The 21,321-nt window shown below is 38.0% G+C and overlaps 2 protein-coding genes across 9 annotated transcripts in view; one reads left to right on the forward strand and one right to left on the reverse strand.

Moving 5' to 3' along the window:
• The window catches only part of ATM (ATM serine/threonine kinase), a 141,313-nt gene extending 140,440 nt beyond the window's left edge, over positions 1 to 873 (reverse strand). Inside the window, exons 1-2 of one of the 6 annotated variants that reach the window (XM_082343425.1) lie at positions 486 to 863; positions 2 to 143 (exon numbers count right to left, since the gene is read on the reverse strand). The gene's annotated coding sequence lies outside the window, so the exon portion shown is untranslated. Of the gene's footprint in view, position 1 lies in introns of all 6 variants that reach the window. The other 5 variants (XM_082343424.1, XR_014231814.1, XM_082343427.1 and 2 more) reach the window with 5 other exon arrangements.
• A 103-nt stretch (positions 874 to 976) lies between these two features.
• The window catches only part of NPAT (nuclear protein, coactivator of histone transcription), a 55,025-nt gene continuing 34,680 nt past the window's right edge, over positions 977 to 21,321 (forward strand). For 2 of the 3 annotated variants that reach the window (XM_082343442.1, XM_082343441.1), the window contains exons 1-2: positions 977 to 1,184; positions 18,052 to 18,170. In XM_082343442.1, the coding sequence (XP_082199568.1) occupies positions 1,148 to 1,184; positions 18,052 to 18,170 (156 nt within the window). In that variant the 5' untranslated portion in view covers positions 977 to 1,147. The remainder of the gene's footprint in view (positions 1,185 to 18,051; positions 18,171 to 21,321) is intronic. The other variant, XM_082343443.1, reaches the window with a different exon arrangement.

The raw sequence follows: 21,321 nt of genomic DNA on the forward strand, positions 1-21,321 counted from the left end.
CCTGGTAAAAGCAGCCTCCAACGCTCTTGAGGGCTCACCACAGGACAGGATTATCACAAGGAAGACAGGACAGCGAGGTCACACAGCTAGCTGACTCGAACTCCGGGAGTGCGATACCAAAGCCCATTCTCTTAATCACGAGACTGTAGTTGAAGCCCAAACAAATTGCTCGCTGATTAAAACTACTAATTATGTGAGGGGAGAAAAAGATGATTACTCAAGCCATCTAGTTACATCTGGACACGGGAAGGGTACGCGCACGAAGGTTCAATTCTGGGCATTAAGAAGTAGGTTCAAGGCTAAGTCGGCTGGAGCAGGAAGGGTGGGCGGACGAGAGCGATACGGACAGTGGGCTGGGCAAGATGAGGTGAAGAGAGGAGTAAAGGGCCGCTCTGGAGGAGTGAGTCTGAAGGCCAGGACTGAACGGTTCAGATACGACTGAATTCCCCAACGTAGAAACCACTGCGCTGCTTCCGCGCCCCTACCGCTGGACTCGGATAGCCAAGGCGGAATCTCTGGCGGCGGCGACGGCCGAAGCGTAGAATCCCGCTCAACACGCCTCCCTCACGGGCCGAGCCGGCTGTCCACACACTATTCCAGCTTCCGGCTCAAACCTGGCGTGACCGCGCAGCGTGCGTCTCCGCAGGAAGCAGTAAGGCTGACGGGCGCCCGAACACTGTCTGCCCATGCGCGCCAAACGCTACAAGCTCTCCGCTCCCAGCACTCGCACCCCCAAAACGACGGGCTCATCTTAGGAAACGCGCCTGCTCCCTGCCCGCCAATGGCGTGCGACCGCTGCGTTCGCCGCTCGCACTGCCCGCCAATGGCGTGCGACCCTGCCTTCGCCGCTCGCCCTCTAGCTCGGGCTCCGGCTCACTCGTCCCGCCTCCTCGCCCCCTTCAGCCCCACCCCTCCAAATGTGAGGACGGATATGACGACAGCTCGAAGGAGAACCAGGCGGGTTTCATTTCGGCGCCTTTCTTTCTCCGGCGGAAGCGATTGGCTGGCGAGGAGCTAAAGAGGCGGGACAAATCGCCGCGGGTCTAGTGCCGCCACTGGAACCGGGAGATGCGGCGCAGGAGGTGTCGCTGTGTTGGCTTTTACCTGGGTCTCGTCTCTTATTGCGGTTCCTTCTGCGGCTTCGATCATGCTGTTACCTTCGGACGTAGCCCGACTGGTATTGGGTAAGCGCCGACGCGGGAGGGAGGGGTATTGAACCAGGCTAAGCAGGACGGAAGGACCTTTGGGGCCAAAGGTTTTCCTTGGGTGGGGAAGCTTTGGGGCTTTGCCTCCCCGCCTACAAATTCAGACTGGAGGTGAATCTTCTTCAGTCGGAGGCTCGGATGGTTTAAGCTTCTTTGTGTGTGGATGCTCCTCTCTTCCGAGGCTCCGTGGCGAGGGGAGCCTGAAGAGAAACTCGGGGTGAAACACCTGAGGCCCGGATCCGGTGGGAAAGTCAGGCCTGCACACTTAATTAGGATCCCTGCGAGGGGAGTTGCCTACGTGATGGATGGACTGCGTTCTTCAGCCTTGGGCTCACTTTCCTGTGTCAGAGCTGGGACCGAATTAGGAAAAATAAGAACTTCCCCAGCCACCCAGCTTTGTATAAGGACCTTCCTGACGGCCTTCTCGTAACTAGCCCTTAGGACTACGAATTTGGGACAAATGGGGTGATCTTCCCTCTCTATCCCCCACCCTCCCGCAAGAAGTCGTAGAGTGTAGAGGTTTGAAATGCCAGTTGCATACTTTAAGACAGCACCAATTCCTGTTCTTTTGATTAGCAAGAATTTTCACAGGCGAAATGTCTTCCAGTTAAACATTTTCTAGTCCTAGTTAGTTTTTCCTCAATTTGAAAAGAATTAGTAACACTGCCAGTTGTCAGGCTGTATTGTCTGTGTGGGAAACGGGTTTTGTTGTTTTTCCCCTGAAAGAATAAAGAGGATTGTACTGCTGGGAATGAGAGCCACATAAATCTCAAAACCGGAGCCAGTATTTACAGACATCATATGTGAATGGTAAATGGTAAACATCTGTGATAAAACTTCCCCTGGTATCCACGGCCATTACTACCATTATTTTATTGCCAGAAAAATCCATTTCTTATTCCATTTTAAGTACTCAGCCCTGTCCATAAAAAATGGCTTTTGTGCACAGGCTCTTGATGAGCACATTTTGCAGAAAACATTAGAAGGTAATGATTCTACCGTATGTTTTTGGAGAAAATAATGACTTAAGTTTAAACTAATATTTTGTTAATGTTTGGTTCATCTTTTGTGCACTTTATGAGAACTGAATATCAACAGTTAACCTACAACATCTAAGGAAAAAGCTAGCTATCTTGTAGTTGTTATATTAATTAGGCTTATATGTAAACAGATCCAAAGTAGACTTTCACAAAGTTCACAGTAACATTGACATACTTTATTATGGGTAGCTGTCCTGTGCATTGTGGGATGTTTAGCAGCATCCCTGGCTTCTATCCATTAGATGCCAGCAGGACCCCAGTCCCCACCCCCACCCAGTCGTGAGAATAAAAAAAGTGTCCAGATATTGCCAGTATGTTTCCTGGAGGGCACGAACCACTGGTCTTAAGAAAGCAGTACGATTTTCTAACTGGAATAATTTACGCCAAACTTGTATTTATTCTCCACAAACCAGCTGCTCTCCTAGACTTCCTCCTTTTTTTAAAATGGATAAAAACTACAGAGATTGTTTCGTATCCTAAAATTCTTATTTGTCATTCACATTCCATTTTCATTGCCACCAATCCTAGCAGTATGCATTTGGACTGTTGTCATGGCTTCTCATATGGTCTTGCAATTCATCTTATTTACTGTTACAAAAATCTGCCTAAAGCCTTCACACTACACCTCCAATTCTGAAAGTTGAAAGAGTTTTGCACTTACAAAAATTTCAAGTTGTGCAAAAGAATAATACCAAAAAAAGCAAATCTCCCCACACTCACCACTCTTGCTTTTTTCATTTAGCATTATCATATGAACGTGGAGATCTATGATCACACAACTTAGTGGCTTAAAATATTAACAGTTTTATTATTTGCTCATGATTCTCCTCCTGTCAGTACTCCCTCCCTCTCAGTACTCCTCCAGCCCCTCCCATTGTTGGCCCCTTTTCTTCATTATGTCCTTTCAGCAAATCTATGGGTGCGTAGTATGTTCCAGGCACTGTGCCAAATGCTAAAAATAGAGTTCTCCCCTTAGAGTTTACATAATTGGGTTTTTTACCCTTACCCACACACACCAAAACATTTTCCTAGACCCCACCTCACATTCTATCTATGCTCTCTCTGTGTCACCCTTTCACAAGTCAGATTTATTCAAAGAATAAGCTCTACTTAGTTGCTCTATTTCCTCACTTAGCTTTCATTCTTCAACATTCTGTGCTGACTTTCGTACCTCACTACTCCACTTAAATAGCCCTTGCTACTCCGCTACATCCAGCTATTTCCTTGCTGGAATTTCTTTAAATATTGTACAGGCCAAACTACATCAAAGTGTTGTTTGTTGCCTCTGGGCCACCAGTTTGGGTTTTATTAGTGTGTCATACAAGGTGCTCTGTGGAACTGATCCTACCCATCTCTCTTGCTTGATCTCAACTTCTCAACATAGGCCCTATGCTCCAGGCATACCAAACGACTTGCAGTTTCTCCAAATACTCTTCTTATGTATTTTGTTCTCTCTGCCTGCAATGTTTTTCTCCCCGTCTTCCTAGTACACTTGTATTCAAGGTTCAGGTCAATTGTAATCTCTCAAACTTTTTCCAGCAGGTACAGTTAGTGCTTTCTCCTTACATGCTCTCCTGGCATCGTGGATTACTTCTGTCATACTCTTACCATGTTTTATTGTAGCTTTGTGTTTGCTTACTTTTTTTTTTTCGGTAAAATAAAACATAACAAAATTTAACCATTTTAGCCATTTTTACAGTTCTGTGGCATTAAGTACAATCACATTATTCTGTAACCATCACCATCATTCACCTATAGAACTTCACCTTACCAAAATGAAACTTACTTTTTTGTCCTATTTAGTATTCTTAATCTGGGATTAATGGACAGGCTTCAAGAGTTCTGCGAGCCCCCAGACTATCTATAAAACTTAATGTATAGGTGGGGCATTTTTTTATGGGTAAAGTATCCAGAACTTTATTTAGATTCCCAAATAGGTTTGTTCCTTTCTGTGTGAGTCAGCATCCATTCAGGAAAACTGAAAGTAATCTGAGTATTTAACATGGAGGGATTTAATGAGGCAATCGGTTACACTGGTGATACAAAAGCTAAGACAAGCTGCTTACGTGAGCCAGCTCAGAGAGTAGCAACAGCAGGAAACCACTCTGATAATCAGTAAGACAAGGAGAGATGAAACCCAGAGGCTGGTTTCACTGTGGAAGCTGGAAGGTAGACTTGTCTGGTGTGGAAGCAGTAGTAGAGGAGATTCTACCATGGCAAAGAGGAAATGGAGGAAAAAAACATGGCTGCTTCTAACTGCCCTCCAATCTCCAACTGGTGCTTCCCATTGATTGAACCCAACCAGAAGCTAGCTGACATGGAGCCCAGGAAATTGCCTGCAGGGGGTCAGGTTTCCTGTCCTACAGGGCAGAGCAGGGGAAACAGGAAGAGTAGATTTGAAGGCAAACAACCAGGACTGGCATACCTCCGAAAGTTGAAGAGCCACTGGTTCTATTCACCTTTATATCACTAAGACATAGATATTTAATAAATATTTACAAAAGTGTAGCTGTGATCATGACCTTCCCCTTTGTACTGAATAATATCTGTCATTTTTTTCAGATTCTGTTTATTCAGATTCTGTTATTTATTCATAATAATATGTCATTGCTGACATTTACAACATTTTACGGTCCTTACCCATTCTGTCTTTTCAGCTGTATTTCCAACTGTTCTCCATCATATACCTCGTGCTTCATCCAAACCACGTGCTTCATCCAAACCAGGCCTGTTCTTCAAACATGCTCCATATATGCTTTCCATCCGCTTCGTTGGGATTCCCCTACTGTCCTTCAAGATTTGTCTCTTCCTTGAAACATTCATAGTATTCCCCAGTCTGTTAATACTTTCTGTAGCCCCTATGAAGTAAGTCCAATTGTCTTACCACCTTTCCTTGTATTACAGTTATTTGCATATATATCTTTTGGGTCCTTGTAGATTATAGCTTCTTTATAGAGAGATTTTCTTTGTTATTTGTGGATCTAGTAATATAAAGAACTGAAAGTTAAGTCTTCCCAAGAATTATTTACATTTTTTAAAGACCTTAAACTACTGATATTTGGGGGAAATTATTAGAATATGTGAAGGAAATATTTTCAGGTAGGGAGGTTTGCTGTCTCTTGCTTTCTTCATCAGGTGTATCTCTCTTTATCTTTCCCTCTCTATAAATAGGAAGAAGAGAGGGCAGACTGTTGGCATCCTAGGTCCTAAAATTCAAAAACCCTAGATATAGCTAGGATTTTGTCTTTCCTTCTCTTTTTCAATTATGTTTTCCCTTCAGTCTACTTTGTTACTCATTACTACCTCCACTGAAAAGCAGGCAGAAGACAATATTAAGAAAAAAGGACATTCAAATTACCTATTTGAACATTGTTCAGTAAGTTTACACAAAAGATGTAGTTATTTTGTTTTAAAGATTTTTTTTAAGGAATAAAAAGGAGAAACAAATTAAACTAATTTTGATTGAAGAGTAACTATTTGTATTATTGTAATAAAAGATAATTGGCCCCTATTGTGTATTTCATTATAACATTTTAGATTTAGAACAATTTGTACCTAAAATTTCCCCCATTATTCTGATTGAGAATTGGTTACAATCAGGTACTTAATGATGATAAATAAGCTTTTCATAGGCAAATAACTGGTTAACTGTAAGTGTAATAATAAGTGAGCATGAAAGCAGTCAACTGTTGCTTTACCACATTATTTTGGAACTTCCCAGACAAAAGTAAAGCAGAATACATCAAGTCTAATCCAAAATGGGAATTCTAGATAGCCCAAAGGTGGGCATTTTTTTTAAGAGCAGAAGAGATATATGAGCTATTGCTATTTAAAGATGTATCATAACTTTTAAATCCTGTTGTAGAAGCAATCTAGCCTTTTAACAAAGCCTTTTCTCAAATGTATACTATACAAAAGTATAATATCTTATGAGAAGCCAAAAACTGCCTGGTCTTCGGTGATTCCTTTTTTTTTTTTTTTTTTTTGGCTGCGCCGCTAATTCCCTGACCCTCGGCAGTGAAAGCACGGAGTCCTAACCACTGGACCACCAGGGAATTACCACCATATTTTTCTAGAAAGGTTAACTGCGTATCACTATATTCTGTCTTGGGCAGCGTTTCTCAACCTTTTTTTCATTATCATACCCTTAGGAAGTATTTTTAGACTTTTTTTTTCCCCTAATTGCCCCTTGCATGAGATTTTAATGTTACAAATATACTGTTTATATATTATATGTATATCAGTGATTTATGCATAAAAAGAGTTATATTTTATTCATTCCCCTTCCTCCCCAGTACCAATTTTCACCCCCTTGGGGCTATGTCATTCTTTTTGAGAATACTTGGTCTAGAAAAAAGGAAATCTTCTTTAAGGAATTAGATTTCATACCACCAGCTGTTAGAAGTCCCAAGTGGTTATCAGTATATCTGGGGTGATTAGTACTTTCGAAACTTTCTACCATGAAAAGAAACTGTTTGGGGTCTTCAATTTAAATCTTGAAGCATGTAAAGAAAAAGCTCCCACTGCCCTGATTCCATGAATGACTCTAGTGATTTATAGACATTTAAAATTGTAACTTCATGAAATCCTAGTGGCAGGTGACTTATTTATTCCAAATAATGTAACTGTTAGAAAGCCAGTCATAAAAAATGATTTCTTTTCAGCTGGCTATAGTTTTATTGGGGTTTATATTGGGTTGTTTATTTGTGAAAAATGAAAAAACAAGGAGACTAGCAATCTGTCTTTGATCCACATTGAAGGTGATTTTATATTTTCAGTGAAGGGGATATTGAAGTGGTAGTATCTGAAATGAAAGGTTTCTTCTGATTTATAAATGCTTTCTCACACTCCAAACGACAATGTCTTTGGTTTTTTTTGTTTTGTTTTGTATGTTTGTTTCTCCCTGTAGCATTGATTAGCAAGAGGTTGGAAAACTGATTCATCAACTATGAGTACAAACTGGTGAATTGGTTCCCAAATCCCAGGTAGGGCATTCCCTAAAATGGGATGACAATTTCCTTGCCCTTTTCTTTTTATAATGCTCGTATATAATTTTGTAGGCCCTCTCAATTTTTTGATTTGAAGGGCCTGGTTAAAGATATCATTCCAGGTGAAGAGAGTAGACCTTTATAATTTTAAAGTTGGGAAAGACCTTAGTAATAATTGCCTTAGTAGTTATTAACTATTATACCAACACCGAGGTAAATATACTACAAAGGGAATCTAGTATCCGGTAATAGGATTTCGGTACATAGAGAATTCAAAAAAAGATTCTCTGAGGAAGTGATAATTACATAGACCTGAAGAATGAGTTGGAAGTAGCTAGGCTAAGAAAAGATAAGCTACCCAAGCAAAGGCAATAAAGTATACAGTAGCCTTGAAATAAGAGCATTCATGTATTGAAAACATGCTCAACATCACTAATTATTAAATAGAAATCAAAACTACAATGAAGTACCACCTCACACCAGTCAGAATGGCCATATTAAAAAGTCTACAGGGCTTCCCTGGTGGCACAGTGGTTGAGAATCTGCCTGCCAATGCAGGGGACACAGGTTTGAGCCCTGGTCTGGGAAGATCCCACATGCCGCGGAGCGACTAGGCCCGTGAGCCAAAATTGCTGAGCCTGCGCGTCTGGAGCCTGTGCTCCGCAACAAGAGAGGCCGCGATAGTGAGAGGCCCGTGCACCGCGATGAAGAGTGGCCCCCACTTGCCACAACTAGAGAAAGCCCTCGCACAGAAACGAAGACCCAACACAGCCATAAATAAATAAATAAAATTAAAAAAAAAAAGTCTACAGGGCTTCCCTGGTGGCGCAGTGGTTGAGAATCTGCCTGCCAATGCAGGGGACATGGGTTCGAGCCCTGGTCTGGGAAGATCCCACATGCCACGGAGCGACTAGGCCCGTGAGCCACAATTGCTGAGCCTGCGCGTCTGGAGCCTGTGCTCCGCAACAAGAGAGGCCGCGACAGTGAGAGGCACGCACCGCCATGAAGAGTGGCCCCCGCTTGCCGCAACTGGAGAAAGTCCTCGCACAGAAACAAAGACCCAACACAGCCATAAATAAATAAATAAATAAATAAATAAATAAATTTTTAAAAAAGTATACAAATAACAAATGTTGGAGAGGGTGTGGAAAAAAGGGAACCCTCCTACACTGTTGGTGGGAATATAAGTTGGTGCAGCCACTATGGAAAACAGTATGGAGGTTCCTCAACTAAAATTAAAGTTGCCATATGATCCAGCAGTCCCACTCCTGGGCATATAAACAGATAAAATGATAATTCAAAAAGATACATGCACCTGTATGTTCACAGCAGCACTATTCACAGTAGCCAAGACATGGAAACAACCTAAATGTGCATCAACAGATGACTGTTTAAAGATGTGGTACATGGGGCTTCCCTGGTGGCGCAGTGGTTGAGAGTCTGCCTGCCAATGCAGGGGACATGGGTTCGAGCCCTGGTCTGGGAAGATCCCACATGCCACGGAGCAACTGGGCCCGTGAGCCATAATTACTGAGCCTGCGCGTCTGGAGCCTGTGCTCCGCAACAAGAGAGGCCACGATAGCGAGAGGCCCCCGCACCGTCATGAAGAGTGGCCCCCGCTTGCCACAACTAGAGAAAGCCCTCGCACAGAAACAAAGACCCAACACAGCCATTAAAAAAAAAAAAAAAAAAAAAGATGTGGTACATGTATACAATGGAATACTACTCAGCCATAAGAAAGAATGAAATAATGCCGTTTGCAGCAACATGGATGGACTTGGAGATTATCATACTAAGTAAAGTAAGTGAAAAAGAGAAGGACGAGTACCACATGATATCACTTATATGTGGAATCTAAAATATGACACAAATGAACCTATTTACAAAACAGAAAAACTCTCAGACATAGAGAACAGACTTGTGGTTGCATGGGGGAGGAGGGGATGGATTGGGGGATTGTTGGATAAACAACAAGGTGCTACCATACAGCACAGGGAGTTATATTCAATATCCTGTGATAACCATGATGGAAAAGAATGTTTTAAATGTGTATGTATGTGTGTGTGTGTGTGTGTGTGTGTGTGTGTGTATGATTTATTTATTTATATATAACTGAATCACTTTGCTGTACAGCAGAAATTAACACAACACTGTAAATCAACTATATTTCAATTTTTTAAAAAAGCATTCATGTATTCGTGGAATTGAAAGACCAGTTTGGCTAGGAAAGACAGAATGACAAGACATAAGGCTAAAGAGGAGATTAGGATATAAAACAAGTAGAGCCTCATATGACATATTAAGAATATAGGATTTTTTCTCATTGAGATATAATTCACATACCCCAAAGTGTAAATTTTAGTAGTTCTGAGTATATGTTGTGCTACCATCACCATTATCTTAATTCCAGAACATTTTATCACCCCAGAAAGAAACCCCATACTCGTTAACAGTCACTCCCAATTTCTCCCTTTTCCCATCTTCTGGCAACTAGTAATCTACTTTCTGTCTATAGATTTGCCTATTCTGGACATTTCATGTAAATATGATTATACAGTGTGTGGCCTTTTGTGTCTGACTTCTTGAATTTACCAATGTTTTCAAGATTCATCAATGTTTCAACAAGTATAGATAGTTAATTCTTTCTTATGGCTGAATAATATTCTGTTGTATGGATATACCACATTTTGTTTGTCCATTGATGAACAGTAGGTTGTTTCCACTTTGGGGCTATTATTAAAAATGCTGCTGTGAACATTTGTGTACAAGTTTTGTTTGGGCATATGATTTCAGTTCTCTTAGATATATTCCTAGGAGTGGAATAGCTTGGTTGTATGGTAAATCTATGGTTACTGTTTTTGAGAACTTAACATGGTTTTCAGAAGTGGCTGTACCATTTTATGTTCCCACCAGCAATATATGAGGTTTCCAATTTCTCCACCTTTTTGCCAATACTAACTACTGTCTGTCTTTTAATTCTAGGTATCCTAATGAGTATGAATTAGTATATCTCATTGTGCTTTTGCTTTTACATTTTCCTAATGACCAATGTAGTTGAGCCTCTTTTCATGTGCTTATTAGCAGTTTGTGTATCTTCTTTGGAGAAAGGTCTGTTCATATCTTTTGTGCATTTTTTAATTGGGTTATTTGTCTTGTTATTATTGTCTTGCAAGGGTTTTCTAATATATTCTGGATTCTGGTCCCTTATCAGATATATGATTTGCAAATATTTTCTTCCATTTTGTTGGTTGTCTTTTCACTTTCTTGATAGTATCTTTGGAAGTACAAAAGATTTTAATTTTGATAAAGTTCAATTTATTTTTTTCTTTGGTTGCTTATTCTTTAGATGCCATATGTAAGAAACCATTGTCTAATCAAAGGTCAAAAAAATTTACACCTGTGATTTTTTTTCTAAAAGTTATAATTTTAGCTCTTATATTTAGGTCTTTGATTCATTTTGAGTTACTTTTTGTATTTAGCATGAAGAAAGGGTCCAACTTCAATTTTTTGCAGGTGGCTATCCAGTTGTCCCAGCACCAGTTGTGAAAAGACTATTCTTTCCCCCATTGAAGTGATGTGGTACTTTTCTAAAAAATCAATTGACCATAAAAGCTTAGACTGTTAATTCTTTTCAGCTGATCTACATGTCTATCCTTATGCCAGTACACAGTTATCTTGATTACTATAGCTTTGTAATATGTTTTGAAATAGGTAAATGTGAGTCCTCCAGTTTTTTTGTTTTTGAGATTGTTTTGCTACTCTGTGTCCCTTATATTTCCTTACAAATTTTAGGATCAGTTTATTAATTTCTGCAAAAAAGGCAAGTGGAATTTTGATAGGGATTGTGTTGTGTGTGTAGGTCAACTTTGGGAGTATTGATATTCTTCAGGTCCATGAACCCAAGATATCTTCCCATTTATTTAGTCTTATTTAACATCTTTCAATGTTTTCTAGTTTCTAGTGTAGTTTTATTTTGTTAAACTTATTTCTGAGTATTCTTTTTAATGCTATTTTAAATAAAATTGTTTCCTTAATTTCATTTTTGGATTGTTCATTGCAAGTGTATAGATATACAGTTGATTTCTGTATGTGCATCTTGTATCCCACAGCCTTGCTGAAGTCATTTAAAATTTTCTATATGTGATATCATCTCATCTGGAAACAGGACTGACTTTTGGTTTCATTGATTTTTCTCTATTTTTTAACTCTCTATTTCTTTTTTTTTTTTCTCTCTAATATCCATTATTTCCTTCCCTCTGCTTCCTTTGGGTTTAGTTTGCTCTATTTCTAGTTTCTTAAAGTGCAAGGTTAGGTTATGGATTTGAGATCTTTCATCTTTTTAATACAGGTATTTATAGCTATAAGTATACAAATAAGCAATACTTTAGCTGCATTCCATAAGTTTTGGTATGTTGTATTTTTGTTTGCATTTATCTTAAAATATTTTTTACTTATTTATACTTTGACCCTTTGATTATTTAGGAGAGTGTTTAATTTCTACATATTTGTGAATTTCCCATTGTTTCTGATTTCTCATCTCATTCCATACTCAGTATGATTTCAGTCTTTTTTCATTTATTAAAGACTGGGCAATTAGAAAAACTGAAATAACAAGCATCCAGATTGGAAAGGAAAGAGTCAAATATCTCTATTTTCAGATTAGTTGATGTCTTGCCCAGGCTAGAACTTTCAGTACAATGTTGCATAGAAGTGGCAAGAGCAGACATCTTTGTCTTGTCCTTGATCTTCTGGGGAAAGCTTTGAGTCTTTCACCATTGAATATGATGTTCACTTATCTTAATGTCCACTTTGTCTAATACTGGTGTAGCCTCTCCAGCTGTCATTAAGTTACTGCCTGGTTTCTATCCTTCTATTTTCAACTAATTTGTGTCTTTTTTTTTTTTTTTTAATTATTTATTTATTTATTTATTTATGGCTGTGTTGGGTACCCGTTTCTGTGTGAGGTCTTTCTCTAGTTGCGGCGAGCGGGGGCCACTCTTCATCGCGGTGCGTGGGCCTCTCACCGTCGCGGCCTCTCTTGTTGCGGAGCACAAGCTCCAGACGCACAGGCTCAGTAGTTGTGGCTCACGGGCCCAGTTGCTCCGCGGCATGTGGGATCCTCCCAGACCAGGGCTCGAACCCGTGTCCCCTGCATTGGCAGGCAGATTCTCAACCACTGCACCACCAGGGAAGCCCCTAATTTGTGTCTTTAATCTAAAGTATGTCTATTGTCAAGAACATATAGTTGGATCATATTTTTATTCATTCTGTGAGTCTCTGCCTTTTAATTAGGTGCTTAATCCATTGCCATTAAATGTAATTACTGATTAGGTGTGGATTTTGTCTGCCATTTAATTATTTGTAGTCTATACATCTTTTTGTTGTTGTTGTTCTGCTATTCCTCTAGTACTGCCTTTTTTGTATTGAATAGATCCAGTTTAACATTCTAATTTCATTGTTGTTTCCTTTTTATTTTTTATGTTTAAGTTATTTTCTTCGTGATTGCTTAGAGATTACAGTTAACTTAAAACAATTCTATTTGGACTAATATCAACTTAGTTTCAATAGTATATTAAAAATTTTGCACCTTTATAATTCCATTCCCTTTCCCCTTCTTTTTGCTGTTAAAATAATATAAATTACATCTTCATATATTGTATGCCCATCAAGACAGATTTATAATTGTTGCTGTATGCAGTTGTCTTTTTTTTTAACATTTTCCCCCTTTTTATTTATTTATTTATTTTTATTTTATTTTATAATTATTATTATTTTTTTGGCCACATAGCATGTGGGATCTTAGTTCCCCAACCAGGGATGGAACCCATGCCCCCTGCCTTGGAAGCGCAGAGTCTTACCCAGTGGAGTGCCAGGGAAGTCCCTGCAGTTGTCTTTTAAAGCAGAGAGGAGAAAAAGGGTTACAAACAAAAATCGTTTATACTATTTTATTCTTGCCTGTGTAGTTACCTTTACCATTTTTCGTTAATTTTTTAGTGTGGATTTGACTTTCATTTTAGTCTGAAGGACTCTCTTTAATATTTCATATAGGGCAAGTCTGTTAGCAATGGATTATTTCAGTGTTTTTAATCTGGGACTATCTTAGTTTCTTAATTTTGAAGAAGTCATGATAGATAATAGAATTCTTGGTTTACTTTTTTCTGTCAGCACTTTTAATATGTCATCTCACTGCCTCTGGCCTTCATGGTTTCTAATGAGAACTCAGCTGTTAATCTTACAGAGGATTCCTTGTATGTTATAAGCCATTTCTCTTTCCACTTTCAAGATTCTCTCTTTTGATAATTTATGATATGTCTAGCTATGGATCTCTTTGAGTTTATCCTACTTGTAGTTTTTTGAGTTTCCTGAATAAGTAGATTGATTATAGTTTCCTAAAATTTTGGGTGTTCTCAGCCATTATTTCTTCAAATATTCTTTCTACCCTTTTCTGTCTCTTAGTTCATTCTGGGACCCCCAGAACATATGCTTATGTTGGTACATTTGAAAAAGTTTCACAGGTCTCTGAGACTGTTCACTTTCATCACTCTTTTTTTGTTTCTGTTCCTCATACTGAATAATCTCATTTGATCTATGTTCAAGTGCACTGATTCTTTGATCTTTCTCCTCAAATCTGCTATTTATTGGCAAATTTTGTACTTCAGTTATTATGTTTTTTTTGTTTTCAACTCCAGAATTTCTTCATGGTTTTTTTCTTTTAATTTCTTTCTCTTTTATTTCTTTTTGATAGATGTTCTCATAATTTTGTTTAGATATTTAGGCATAGTTTTCTTTAGTTCTCTGACCTTATTTTAAAAAGCTGAAAGTTTTAAGTCTAGTGCCTTGGCTTCCTTAGTGACAGTTTCTACTGACCACATATTTTCCCCTTGTTTATTAGCCATACTTTCTTGTTTTTCTGCATGTCTCATAATTTCTTTATTGAAAATTGAGAACTTTAAAAGTTTTCAATTGGTATAGTGGTAGAGTGTGACAACTCTTGTAATCTGATTCACCTCCCTCCTTCATGTTTGTTATTGCTCTTTGTTGTTGTTTAGCAGGGTTTTTTTTTAACAATTAATCTCCTGAACTAATTATATAAAGTCTATATTCTTTGAGTTTATATTCTCTGATTGGACAGTGATTTCCTTAAATGCTTGGAGTCAATAAATCTCCCACTGTTTGCTAAGGGGCTGTGTGTACAGTGGGGTATGCTTCAACATTTAGCTAAGCATTTGACAGCTTTGCCTTAGCCTTCACTTCCTGCTTGTCAGAGGCTTATGGTCAGCCAGAGGTGAGTGCTTAGGGCTTTGTCAGATCTTATCTGAATACACATGCTACCCTGCATTTGCACATGGCCTTCTAGTGGCCCAGGAGTATGTCAGAGCTTTTAAAATCTCCCTACAGACTTCTCATTCCCCAGCTTTTCTTTTTTGAGTTTGTTTGTTTGTTTAGCTTGTTGTTTGTCCCAACCATTATTTCTGTCATAGGCAGCTGTAGTGTTAACCAGTTTCTACTGATTGATTTAACAAAAACACCTCCAAGGAGAAGGTTTACACAGGGTGAACTTTGATTCAATTCAAAGACAAGCCATGCAAGTGAGGTTTTACATGGAGTTGTCACACAAATCAAATAATGACAGTTTCTGGGAATGGGACTTGGGAAAGATGCCAGCTTCATCTGATCTGTCCGTTTTCTGCTGGGCTGCTGGTTTTCACTGCATTTGCAGGCTGTTGATTTTCAAGTATACCACTCAGTTGGAGAGATGAGCATGAGAATAGAGGAAGTTAAAATGCCACAGTGTTCATTGTCCTTACTTACATTCAGCCATTTTTCTTAATAAATGCTCACAGATTTTTTCACAAGACATTGATTATTTTCAGAGTTCTGTAAAAGTTTAATAACTTGTGCCAGTGTTCTCGTTGCTTTTATAGAGGAGAGGACTTTTGGAGGTCCTTATTCTTCCATTCCTGCTGAAGCTGCTCAGGATTTAGAAGTTTAACCTGAGAGCTGTGGGAAGTGATGTGAACCCTTCAGCTTTACACAAGGAAATAACTTAACCAGATTTGATTCACAAATCAAGGCAGGTGTGATGCCTCGTAGATAAAGTATCTTACTCTGGAAGAATTTAAGTGCTTTTTTTCCCCAAAGCCACAATGCTTATTTTAACACAATAGAATAAGAACCTGGTCTCCTGATATCCTATCTAGTGTTCTTTTTCTGCTATACTACTGCTTATAGAGTTGGTTAGTTGAACCCCAGTGATGCTAAGAAATAAAAAAACAAGGATAGGATGCTAGTCAAGACAGTGTTCATATATATGAAAGTACAAAGCACTGGTACATGATACTGTTTCATAAATGTCAGTTAGGTGTGAATGTCAAAGTTCTGGTTGAAATAGTTAATGCTTTGGTTCCCAAAGGGCAGAAATTAAAAAGCAAAGCAGTGCCTTTCTTACATTTCATACAAAGTAGGTCTTCGCTTCATTTTTTTTTTAAACCATTAGGCAAATAAGTGAAATATGCAGGTAAATTGCAACGTTGAGAGAATGTAATTTTTTTCATAATCCAATAAGTTAATTTATACCATCTACTCACCTAGTTAATGTGGAGGTTACGGAGTAGAACATTTATCACTTATTGGTTCTCTTGTTATTTATTGTTACTTTATTGTTTCTCCTATAACCATTACTGGGCAGTAATTGCACTTTATCAAACACCTTATTTTTCTGGGTTAGCTAGAGTTTCTGGGGGTTTCGGTTTTTTCCAGTTTTATTGAGATGTAATTGATATGCATCAGTGTATAAGTTTAAGGTGTACAGCATAATGGTTTGACATGAATATTGTGAAATGATTGCTGCAGTAAGTTCAGTTAGCCTCTATCATCTCCCATAAATACAATAAAAAGAGAACGCAAAAAAAAATTTTTTTTTTCCTTGTGATGAGAACTCTTAGGATCGATTAAATCTCCTAACAATTTTCAGATATATCATACAGCAGCGTTAAGTATAGTCACTTACTATATTGCAATGTACTTACAGTCCCTAGTATTTACAGTTGACCCTTAAACAACACAGATTTGAACTGTGCGGGTCCACTTACATGTGGATTTTTTTTTCAACAAACACATACTACAGTACTACACAATCCATAGTTGGTTGAATATGCGTATGTGGACCTCGGATTTGGAGGGCCAACTATAGTTATACATGGATTTTTCGACTGTGTGGAGGGTCGATGCCCTTAGCCCCAGCATTTTTCAAGGGTCAACTGTATTTATCTTGTAACTGGAAATTTGTACCTTCTGACCACCATTTTCTGATTGCCCCTCCTTCCATCCCCTGCCTCTGGTAACCACAAATCTGGTCTCTTTTTCTGTGAGTTCAGTTGGGGTTTTTTGTTTTTGTTTTTAAGATTCCACATATGAGTGAGATCATATAGCATTTGTCTTTCTTGGCCTAAGTTATTCCACTTACCATAATACTCTCAAGTTCCATCCATGTTGTCCCAAATGCCAATATTTCATTTTTTTTTATTAATGGCTGAATGATACTCCATTGTGTGTATATATATACCACAACTTATTTATCCATACATTCATCAGTGGACACTTAGGTTGTTTCCATGCCTTGGCTATTGTAAATAATGCTGCTATGAACACAGGGGGCACAGATATCTTTTCAACATAGTGGTTTTTCTTTCCTTTGGATATATTCCCAGAAGTGGAATTGCTGGATCATATGGTAGTTCTATTTTTAATTTTTTGAGGATCCTCCATACTGTTTTCCATAGTGGCTGTATCAGTTTCCAATCTCACCAACAGTACACAAGGGTTCCCTGTTTTACACATCCTCTCCAGCATTTGTTTTCTGTTGTCTTTTTGGTGATGGTCATTCTAACAGGCATGAGATGATATCTCATTGTGATTTTGATTTGCATTTCCTAATGGCTAGTGATGTTGAGCATCGTTTCATGTACCTGTTGACCTTTTATGTATCTTCTTTGGAGAAATGTCTATTCAGGTCTTTTGCCACTTTTTAATTGGATAACTTGGTTTCTTGCTCTTGAATTTTATGAGTTCTTTATTTATTTGGGTTATTAACCCCTTATCAGATAGATATGAGGAAATATTTTTCCCATTCCATAGGTTGTTTTTTCATTTTGTTGATGGGTTTCTTTTGCTGTACAGAAGCTTTTTAATTTGATATATTCCAACTTGTTTATTTTTTATTTTGTAACTTGTGCATTAGGTGTCAAATCCAGAAAATCATTGCCAAGACCCATGTCAAAGGGCTTTTTTCCTGTTTTCTTCTAGGAGTTTCTTGCTTTCAGGTCTTATGTTTAAGTCTTTAATCCATTTCAAGTTAATTTTTGTGAGTGGTGTAAGATAAGGGTCTAGTTTCACTCTTTTACGTGTGAATATCCAATTTTTCTAGCACCATTTGTTGAAGAGATGGTTTTTTTTCTCCATTGAGTATTCTTGGCTCCCTTGTCAAATTTAGTTGACCGTTTATGCTGTGGATTTTTTCTAGGCTCTCAATTCTGTTCCACTGATCTATTTGTCTGTTTTTATGCCAGTACCATACTGTTTTGTTTACTATGACTTTATAGCATATTAGCTAGAGTTTTTCTTCTCAAACAGCTGTTTTATGAATTCTGCTTTGTACTGCAGCACAAACTACTGTTTCAGGCAAGGCTGTAGAATCCCATCATGTTCACCTGAAGTTACATTTATGATGTGAAACTGCTGTAGTATTTTCAACAACAGTTTTAATTGAAAGTTCAGAATTTACTGAAATTACTGAGTTACATTTTATTTTTCCTTTAGGTTACTTACAACAAGAGAACCTTACTTCTACCTGCCAGGCTTTTATTTTGGAAAGTTCAAATTTAAAAGAATATGCAGAACACTGTACAGATGAAGGTTTTATCCCAGCCTGCTTACTGGTGAGTGATTTGTTCTTTAAGGAAATATTTCATCATTGACCAACATAAGACACTATAAACATGGTCTTAAGAATCAGCTCATTAGCAAAATCAAAATGGGCAGAAATTTGATAGTTTGTATTCGTGCATGAGTGGAAAGACCTAAAGAAGGCCAGCTCTTCTTTTCATACATTTATGTCTAAGCTGGGAAGTGAATTCCAGCTTTGACTTTGAGAATCAGTTTCAAAATGACACCCTCATTTCTAATTAGTTTCACTATTGCTTGTTTTGGGCCTTACTTGTTTACTGCCTGTTATGGACTAAATATTTGTATCCCTCCAAAATTCATATATTGAAACCCCACCCATCAGTGTGATGGTATTTAGGGGTAAGGCCTTTGGAAAGTAAATAGGTTTAGATTAGGTCATGAAGTTGGGACCCTCATGATGGGATTTAAAAAGTGAAAGAGAGAGAAATGTCCATGTGCACACACATCAAGAAGGGGGATGTCTACAAGCCAGGAAATAGGTCCTCACCAGGAACCAAATCATCTGCCAACTTGATCTTGGATTTCCCAGCCTGCAGAACAATGAGAAACAAGCCACCTGGTCTATGGCATTATATAGCAGTCCAATCTTTCCTATATTTGCTTTTCTTATAGTTGCTTCCTTCAGACAAATATAAAACAGATATTTTGATATCTTGTTGTCACCTCTTTTTTAAATATCACTAGACCAGTAGAGCATTGTTTGGTATATAATGGGTATATGCTAGAACTACATTATTTGAAATGGTATGTTGTCATTTTATTTTAAACATGGGTCTTTAGATTCATTTCAGCTGTCCCAGACAACATGATTATCTATGGAGGAAACCTAAAAAAACCTACAAAACTGCTGGAGTTTAGCAAGGTCACAGGATACAAAGTGTACGAAAGTCCATCATATTTCTTTATACCTACAATGAACCATTGGAAGTGGAATTTAAAAAAAAAAATACCATTTACAGTAGCACCCAACAAACAAACAAAAATAAAATACTTAGGTAATACATCTAACAAAATATGCGTAAAATCTGTATGCTAAAATCTACATGAAAGAAATCAAAGACTTGAATAAAAAGAAAGATATACTGTGTTCATGGAATGAGCAACTCAATATTGTTAAGATGTCCATTCTCCAAATTTTGATCTATACATTCATTACAGTCAAAATCCCAACAAGTTTTTTGTTTGTTTTTGTTTTGAAATGGCCACTTATTCACTATGTCTGATCTGCAAGGTACCATTTACATCCTTTTGTTGTTCACATAGTTTTTTCAAGAATAAACAAACAGAAACTACATCTAATCCATTCATTTAAGGGGGATGGCTAACAATGTGACACAGAAAGCCCTCTGTTTGCCTAAGGGAAATAGAGTAAGTCCCCTACATACGAACCTTCAAATTGCAAACTTTCAAAGATGCGAAATGCTACTACCCAGACATCACTGGATCGTTTTTTCAAGAGGATAGATGGAATTGAATCCAGCAAGGAACCAGAACCTGTGCCATCAACGTCAGGCGTGAGTGAAATTGCAGTTTGCCCTCCGTCTCGTATTGCTGATGATCCTTCAGCTCTACCATCTCCCACCTCCTCTCCCTCCTCCAGTCAGTAACTCTTCTTGCCTGTTGACTCAATTCCAGCCCCTGTATGCCAGCTATTGTACTGTACTACTGTACTTTTCAAGGTACTGTACTGTAAGATTAAAAATGTTTTCTTTATCTTTTGTGTTTGTTTTTTATGTATTATTTGTGTGAAAAGTATTATAAACCTATTACAATACAGTACTATATAGCTGATTTGTGTTAGTTGGGTACCTAGGCTAACTTTGTTGGACTTAACGAATGTGCTCTTGGAATGGGACTCATTCATATGTAAGGGACTTACTGTAATCAGCTTTCACTTTGATACCAATTAGGAAGTGATTTTCCTAATTTACTGAATATCTACCAGGCGCATACTCAGCATCAGCAAATTGATGATAATATTTTACAAGAGTGATCCAGATCCACAACTCTTTTGACAGCAGGACCTAATTTGAACTGATATTTATAGCCCTTTTTAAAAATCCCACTCTGTAACTATTTATCCATTTAGTTGTAGAAATGTTAATTTTAGATTGTGGGATGCTGCCCCAACCCCAAACGAGTTATTACATAATACACAGTTTATGTCCATGTATAATAGGCATTATCTCAAAATCTGAAAAAATCTGAAACTTAATACACATTTGGGAGTGATGCTGATAATAGGGGGGGCATTGCATTTGTGGGAGCAGGAGTTTATGGAGAATCTCTGTACCTTCCTCTCGATTTTCTTGTGAACATTAAACCGCTTTTAAAAATTAAATAACACATATGATGCCAACAGTTTCAGGGATTTTGGATCTTCACTGCAAATGATTTGATACTCTTGGGCTCTTCATTTATTTAATGACAGTAATTTTAAAGAATGAGAGTATTCAGAGAAAAATACTCAATAAACTTTTTATTAGACTTTTTTTAATTCACAATATCATAAGTTGTAATCCAGAGTTAATTTATCCGGTCTGCCAAATACTTTATTATATTTGTAAAGCTACCAAAAACATTGTTCATAAATCCAAAGAAGTCCTAATCACATTCTTAACATTAACTTGCAGTCCAGTATCAGATTTGCTTGTGTTGAATTGGTTTATTGACAATAGCTGATTTTTGTTAAAGTAGCACCCACTTAAAAGATCATTGATCACTTTATCATTATGAAATGCCTTTCTTTGTCTTTGTTTTAAAGTCTGTTTTATCTGATACAAGCATTGCTACCCCAGCTTTCTTTTTGTTCCCATTTGCATGGAATATTTTTCCGTCTCTTCATTTTTACTCTTTGTGTGTCTTTAGATTTGAACAACTGAGTCTCTTGTAGGCCGTACATAACTTCATACTAGCTTTATAGTGGGTGATCCACTACCTTTACTATGTGTTTGTCTCTACCAGTGAGATTTTTTTCCTTCATAATTTTCTTATTTCTAGTTTTGGCCTTTTCTTTTCCATTTAAAGACGTCCCTGTAAACATTACTTATAGGGTCAGTTTAGTGGTGATGAACTCCTTTGGCTTTGTTCATCTGGGAAACTCTGTCCTTCACTTCTGAATTA

The sequence above is a fragment of the Balaenoptera borealis genome (assembly GCF_965194805.1).
Source record: "Balaenoptera borealis genome assembly, chromosome: 11".
Classification (NCBI taxonomy): Eukaryota; Metazoa; Chordata; class Mammalia; order Artiodactyla; family Balaenopteridae; genus Balaenoptera; species Balaenoptera borealis.